This window comes from Fukomys damarensis, unplaced genomic scaffold (genome assembly GCF_012274545.1).
Source record: "Fukomys damarensis isolate Sample0158 unplaced genomic scaffold, DMR_v1.0_HiC HiC_scaffold_7, whole genome shotgun sequence".
NCBI classification, from domain to species: Eukaryota; Metazoa; Chordata; class Mammalia; order Rodentia; family Bathyergidae; genus Fukomys; species Fukomys damarensis.
Genome location: NW_022900919.1, coordinates 41,678,476 through 41,686,007, shown reverse-complemented (window position 1 = coordinate 41,686,007; position 7,532 = coordinate 41,678,476). Strand labels below are relative to the sequence as shown.

The 7,532-nt window shown below is 50.8% G+C and overlaps 1 protein-coding gene across 2 annotated transcripts in view; it reads left to right on the top strand.

The window, feature by feature from the left end:
- The first annotated feature begins 3,086 nt into the window (after nucleotides 1-3,086).
- Nucleotides 3,087-7,532, top strand: part of Smox (spermine oxidase) — a 12,399-nt gene continuing 7,953 nt past the window's right edge. For both annotated transcript variants that reach the window (XM_033761203.1, XM_019205051.1), the window contains exons 1-2: nucleotides 3,087-3,320; nucleotides 6,806-7,032. In XM_033761203.1, the coding sequence (XP_033617094.1) occupies nucleotides 3,113-3,320; nucleotides 6,806-7,032 (435 nt within the window). In that variant the 5' untranslated portion in view covers nucleotides 3,087-3,112. The remainder of the gene's footprint in view (nucleotides 3,321-6,805; nucleotides 7,033-7,532) is intronic.

The following is a 7,532-nucleotide window of genomic DNA, read 5'->3' as shown; positions in this document are numbered from 1 at the left end:
GTGGCGTCACTGCAGCTGGCGCGGCTGGGCCCTGCACAGCAGCACGCCGCGTGCTTACAAACCTGACGCAGCGTCCGCGCTGGCTGGCAGACATCCGGCAGCATCATCGCTGACCCAGCCCGCCGCATTTGGGCAGCCACATCCTCACCTCTAAATTTAGTCCGCAGTTAGGAGAACCTGGGGGAGGGAAGAGGGAAAGGGTGGGAGGGAGGACTAAGCCAGCCCTGACCCACACGACCCTGGGATGCACCCTGAGAAGCGTGGAAGAGGACCTAACAGGACCAGAGGTCTAATCCCCTGGGAAAGCTTGGGCACAGGCTTTCTTGGAGAGGAGGTCCGGAGCCCCTGCTCCTGTAGGTGGAGACTACCGAGGAGGGCTTCCGGGCCTCGGGCGCCACCTTCCGGCCATCTAGGGAACACGTTCTGTCCCGAGCCAGGCCACTCTGGGTCTCCGGGCATTTGGAAGGCTATTGGTGTTTCTGTCCAGGCCCTGGAATCGCAGTGGTTAGTTAGAAGGGGTAGGTGGGTGATGCCAGAAGCAACCTGTTGGCCTGAGCCTGTTCTGAACAAACACTCTCTTTGCTAAACCTATGATGAACCGACGTTAGAGGACACTTGCAGGTAGAATGGAAACCTCAGTAGTCAGATCTTGGGATGTCAGAGAAAGAGGTCTGTGTGACAGTCTTTGATCCATCGATGGTCAGATTAGAAGGCAGGAGAGCAAGTATTTTGGTAATGAGGTAGACATACATGCATGCAGTGAATTGCACAGATTTTTTTTTTTTGTACTGTGAATTGAACTCAGGACCTTGTGCTTGCCAGGTGGGCATGGCACCACTGAGCTAGATCCCTGACTACTACATAGATCTTAAAAGTACAGGTCTACAAGTCTTTACATCTATGTTCTGTAACTACCACTCAGATTAAGATATAAATTTCCTGGGCTGGGGATTTAGCTCAGTGGTTCTGCTACCTTCCTTACAAGTGCAAGGACCCAAGTTCAATCCCTGGTACAAAAAAACAAAAAACAAAACAAAACAAAAAAACCCAAACCAAAAAAACTAATGTACGTGTGTGTGTGTGTGTGTGTGTGCGTGTGTGTGTGTATATTATATATATATATTTTTTCCCCCTCTGTAGAAAAGTTCCCTCTCAGTCATTTCTGCTCTCGCATAGTCTCTCTTCCAACCTTTGTCTTCACAGATTCCATTTACCTGTTCCTAAACTTCTTGGAAATAGAGTGCTCTTTTGCCTGGCTTCTTTTGTGCAACGTCATATCTTGAAGTCCATCTGTTTTGTTAGGAGTAGTTTGTTTAGTTCTGTTTATTGCTCAAGAATATTCCATTATAGGAATACAGATTCCATTTACCTCTTCCCAAGCTTCGTGGAAAAGGTGTGCTCTGGCTTCTTTTGTTCAATGTCATATCTTGAGGTCCATCTATGTCGTTAGGAGTAATTTAGTTCTGTTTATTGCTCAAGAATATTCCATTATAGGAATACAGTACATAAAGTGCATTGTGTTCTGTTGTTAGTGGACCTTTGGGTTGTTTCTCAATTTTGATTATTATGAATAAACTGCTATGGATATTCTTTAGCATGTCTGTTTGGTTATATTTTGGCATACTTTCCTTTGTGGTACAGAGGTCTGAACCCAGGACCTTTGTGCTGAGCTATATCCTCAGCCCCTTTTCATTTTTTGAGGCAGGATCGCAATAACTCACTAAGTTCCATAGGCTGGGCTCATACTTGTGATCTTCCTGCTTCAGCCTTCCAGAATGCTGGATTATGGGCATGCATCATTATGCCCAGCTTCCTGGCTGTATTTTTAGGAGTAGATTGCTATATGCTAGGAAGAATCATGCTTAGCTCTTAGGTGTGGATGACAGGTTTTTCTTGGTCTTGGGGTTGCTGCCTGACAGCTTCCCTCTACTTGCATTTGTTCTTCTGCTAGACCCTGGATACTATTAGATTCTGCAATTTTAGCTACTCAGACCTCAGCAAAGGCAATCGGAAGCCACGTTGCTTAGGTTGCAGAAAGAACAGGGAAAGTATCAGAGCTGAGTGGCCCCCAGGATGGCCCCCAGACACCTCCTAATCAGTCCGAGAATAAAGAGGTAGTATCTTCCAGCCCTAGGGCTGAACTCTGGTGCTCCCTTGGCCTCCTGGCATCAGCCCTCCCTAGTCTGGCGTCTCTGAGCAAGCTGGCTTAGTGTAACTGTCAATTTGATGTCTGGCTGTGGTGCCATGGGTCCTCATGGTCCACTGTTTCCTGGGATCCTCGCTGCTTTGTGGTGACTGAGGGCCTGGGGGGCTGGGGAAAACAGCCTACCCGGAATAGCAGAGGCTTATCAGATAGCAGCCTCTGGCAATTTCTGGGGAAGGGGTGGGACTTAGTCCTTCCCGTCAAATTGCTGCTTCCTTGAGGCTGTGAAAGACCAAGATAAAGCCAGAGGAGAAGGGAAGGGCAAGGAAGAGAGAGAGAGAGAGAGACAGAGGGAGAGGGAGAGGGAGAGAGAGAGAGAGAGGGAGGGAAGAGGCCAGTGTTGTGTGTGTTCAAGTATCCTGGGGTTGGTCAGCTGGTGCAAGTACTTTGGGGTCTGTGCAAGTGCCCTTGGATATGTGTGAGGATCTTGGGGTTTGTATGCGCTCTCTGAGGTTGGCCCACAGCACTATGCCGAGCTGAGCTAGCCAGTGTTTCCTGACTTTGGCCTTGGTCATCTCTTCACTGGCAGCCTCTTAGGTCCTGTGGGGAGGGAAGAAGTGATGCCTGACAGATTTGGGGTGGGATTGATGGATGCCGGGGCTTAGAATGGACTGCATCTCCTATGTGTTGGTGGGGGACCCCCAAATATATTTCTCCTTTCCTTTCTTTTTTCCCCCATTCTTTCTCCCTCTTTCCCTTGCTTCTTTTCCCTCCCTCCCTCCTTCTCTGCATCCTGTGGAGATGGCTCTTCTTGTCAAGGTCCTGGGGAAGGAGGCCAGAGGACTCCCTGTCCCCTCTGAAGGGCAGAGTGCCTGTGGGAGCCCCTGAGGGTGCCTTAGAGCAGGTGAGCCAGGACACCTACCCCTTCCTCCTCCTCCCGCAGGTTCCTAGGAGGTGAGTGCGGACGGTATGCAAAGTTGTGAATCCAGTGGCGAAAGTGCGGATGACCCTCTCAGTCGTGGCCTGCGGAGAAGGGGGCAGCCTCGTGTCGTGGTGATTGGCGCCGGCTTGGCTGGCCTGGCTGCAACCAAAGCGCTTCTGGAACAGGGCTTCACCGATGTCACTGTCCTCGAGGCTTCCAGCCGCATCGGAGGCCGCGTGCAGAGTGTGAAACTTGGTAAGCTTGACCCTTACCAAGCCACCTCCCTCGGGCAACTTTTATCCCCTAAACCCCCGGTCCTGCCAGAAATCACATTATTTTGAGCTTCTTCCATGAAATAAACATTCCATCATGTAACCTGTCTGAGCATTTTCCAGAAAGTTCCTTCCCCCCTCAGCAGCCCTTTGATGGGGGCATGGTGGGGCTCTGACCTCCATTTTTGGAGAATGCTGACTTGGTTCATGACCAAGGCTCACAAGATTTAGGAGGGAAGAGAAACTCAGCAGCAAGTTTTCTTGGTGTTGGGCTGGCCAGTTTCTATGTCAAAGAAGGAGAATTCTGCAAGTTCCTATCCATTATTAATAATTTGAGTGTGAACTGATGTTTCCTGGCTGAGTGCTAGTCCTCGGGCAGTAGGAACTTAGGTTAGCAGAGGTGGAAGGGAATTTGATCAGTGATTTGATCATTGATCTCATGATCAATGGATCGGGTCTTGAGATTCCAAGTCGAAGGTAATGCGGATTCTGGAGAAAGCAGCCAGTAACAGACTTGTCCATGGAGTGGGCAGGTTTTGCCAGAGGGCCTAGAAATGCCGGGAGATGTTACATGAAATGCAGTTAGAAGTCATGGCTTCCCAGCCAATGGTGGGTCTGACCAGTGAGGGGATGAACAGATGAAGACCATAAAAATGGCCCTGTGAGACAACATATGGTGTCCTACAGTGTGTGGGTGATGTGGTCCCTCTAGAGGAGTCTGCGTGTGTGTCTGTCCCCACCCCAGCCAGCAAGTCCAGGCAGAGCCTTTGTGCTCACTTGCTCAGAGAAGTAGGTGGTCAGGCTGAGACTGGCAGAGGTGAGGATCCACAGGACCTTCTATCTTCTTGCAGAAACATGGATTACAGTAAGAGTCTTCCCTAGAGTAGTGCCTGGCAGGCACACACGAAGTCATATCCTCGTCGCCTGACACACACACTGGAGTGTCTGCTGGTAGTGAGGAGGAGGGTGCCACCCGACGTACCCATAACTGTGGGGCAACCCGTGGATGCCCTGGGACTCTTTGGGAACACCTGGTTGGCTGGCTGGGAGCCTCGGGGAAGGGCAGTGCCATTTGGTCTGATATAGAAACAGAAGACAGATGGCCTGGCCACAGTGGTAGCTGACAGCTGAGCTGTGCCTTGCGTGGCAGGGAGATGATGGTACCGGCAGGAGGCTGTGTGGGTGCAGGTGGGTGTTGGTGGTAGTGGGAGTCAGGAGATGGAGAGCAGGACGGGTGGCTGGTGTGAAATGACAGGTGTGAGGAGCCCTGAGAGGGAGAGCGTGTGGGGCAAGGGTGTGTGTGCACGTGCCAAGTGTGCTGACACGCAGGCCTGAGAGCCCTGTTTTAGCTGGACTTGCCGCAGCTTGGAATGATGGCTGTGAACTTGTTGATGGGAAGAGTAGCAGGAGTTAAGGGCCAGAGGGCTTGAAGTCGTAAAGTGTTTATGAAGTCAATGTGGACATGGTGCCTGGGACCCTTTGGATACACAGATGTGGCAAAGGTGGCAGACTTGGCTGTGTGGGAGAGGGCAGGAAATACCCTCGCAGAGGGGCTTGCTCTGGCGTCCCCACCTCCTGGTAAAGCCTGGGGTTAGCAAGAAGTAGGCCGCGGACTTCGCTCCTGATCTTGCACTGCTCACCTCTGCCTGTTTGCTGAGTATCCTGAGGCAGGAAGAGACCCTGTTCAGGGCTGCCCAGTGGTTGTGTGACTTGAAGCTCCGCTGTGGCCTGTACCAGGTTAAGGTTCCTCTTCAGAGCACTGAGCAGACACTTTGGGAGTCCCGAGCCAGAGGAGGATTAGTGCATGGGCACCTTTGGTGGCCACAGGCACCCCTCAGGCAGTCCTGGACTTGAACTTTCGGTGCTCTCCAGTCGACCCACTTTTGCTGATCAGAGGGTCTTGTACCTCCCTGCCTCTTCCAGAGACACCAGGAATTGCTGTCTTGCTGGCAGCATGAGGTTGTATTTTCTCTTGTTTTGCGTATGTATGTGCATAGGGGGATATTTTTAGTAACTGGCAGTTGAATTAGAAGCAGCCCAGGAAAAGGAAGGCGTGAAAAACAGGAGTGCATGCCCAGTTCTTGGGGTGAGGGCTAATAGTGCTAACTGTTAGAATGTGTCGCACACATACTGCTGCGCAACAAACTTCCCCTAAATGTGATGCCTTAAAACATCAACCTTTTATTTGCTCAAATTCTGCAGGTCAGAAATGTGGTTAGAACTCAGGTAAGTGGGTCTGTTGCTGGCCCCACCTTGGGTCCCCTGTAGGGTACCCCCAAAGTTTTCTGATGTTGGTTAAGATATCTGAGATGGCCTCACCCACATGTGGGTGGCATGGGCTTTTGGCTGGGCTACGTGTCTCCAGCCGGATATGTCTGGGTTTCTTTCTGTGGCTGTCACATCCTAGAGAGTTAGAGTGGAAGCTGTGAGGGCTCTGAAGCCACAAATATCACTTTCACCACATTCCGTTAATCAAAGCAAGTCACAAGGCCAGCCCAGCTTCCAGGGCTGGGAAACAGACCCCACATCATGGTGGGAGGAATCACATAGTCACGTTGCTAAGGGGTGTGGGCACAAGGGTAGAAGGAATTACTGTGACCATCTTGGCAAGAAATTTACCACATGTATCTTGAACCAGGCCTGCAAAAACAAAACACAGCACTAAAAAATGTGTCTGTCTATCCTCCTCCTGGCATTGTTTCGGCTTCTTAGGAGCCAGGCAGGGAAGGAAATAAATGTGTCACAGTCCCTGCTGCAGCAGATGAGGAAACTGAGGCTGCTGCACGTGGGCAACTTACTTCAGGGGCCTGGTCCCTTGGGTGGGGAAGTGGAACCTGTTCCCAGGCCTGTCTCAGCCTCAACCCCCGGGTGGCCCCTGCCCCAGATGACTCTCGGGGTTTTGCCCCTGTGCCAAAGGATTAGAGAGCTTCTTTTTTCTTGGAGGTCTGCTTTTGGCTGCTCTGGGGAAGATTCTTCCAAATCAGAATGTTGGCCCTGTCTTTTCTGCCTTGGGAGGGGACTTTTTCTGGCTGGGAGAAGGGTTAGACACTGGGCTGTGGGGGTGATGAGGAGTTGGAGTGGGGTGGGACGAGGACCTTGGTGCTTCACTGGGACTGCTGTGCCGGGGTGACCACGGTACTCCTCCTGGCTGGGGGGACACCTGGGAGGAAGCGGGTGTGGTATCTGGTATCATTTTGGAAGAAGGTGTGACTGGAAGAGGAGAGCTTTCTCAGTGGCTCTGGGCACATCCCAGAGTCATTCTGCATGACATTTATCTCAGCTGTAATGAGGGTTTCATTGGGAACTTTCTCCTGAAGCCTTTGGTTGTTTTCCTGTAAGGGACTCTTAAGCCCTTTCTTGCCCTGGTGGGAGGTGGGAGGATGCTTTTGGAGGAGGGCAGGGAGGCCGTGTTCCAGCCCTGTCTGAGGCAATCCCGCCCCTCTAAGGGCCTGTTGTTGTCCCCATCAGGACACGCCACCTTTGAGCTGGGAGCCACCTGGATCCACGGCTCCCATGGGAATCCTGTCTATCATCTAGCAGAAGCCAATGGCCTCTTGGAAGAGACAACCGATGGGGAGCGCAGTGTGGGCCGCATCAGCCTCTATTCCAAGAATGGCGTGGCCTGCTACCTCACCAACCGCGGCCGCAGGGTCCCCAAGGACGTGGTTGAGGAATTCAGCGATTTATACAACGAGGTGAGCGGGGCACTTGGGCAAGGGGCATAGGGGGTGTTGGGGGACCTGTTGGGTCTTCTGTGATCCTGATTGTGTCTTTGCACTCTCTGAGCCAACTAGTTTGAGGATAAAATGAAAATGATGAGCAGAGAGCAACTAGGAAGGCATTATTATTATTTTTTTCTTCTTTTTTTTTTGCCCTTCCAGGGATTGAACTCAGCACCTTGTGCTGGCCGTGCAGGTGCGGCGCCACTGAGCTACATCCCTATAGGAAGGCATTATTGATATGTAGAGTTAAATATTTCTCCAAAGGCCTCCCACATCATTTGTTAACATTATTACAAAGTACTTGGGTGGTGATTATTGTTGCTGAGCTCATTTTTGGATGCTCTTTCAACTAATCTTTTAAAAATTTTATTTTCTAATTGTTTCTGGTATATAGCAATAAAACTGATTTCATTTTTTTTCTGTTTTTTTTTTTTTTTTTTTTTTTTGTTTTTTTTTTAAACTCGGGTTTCATG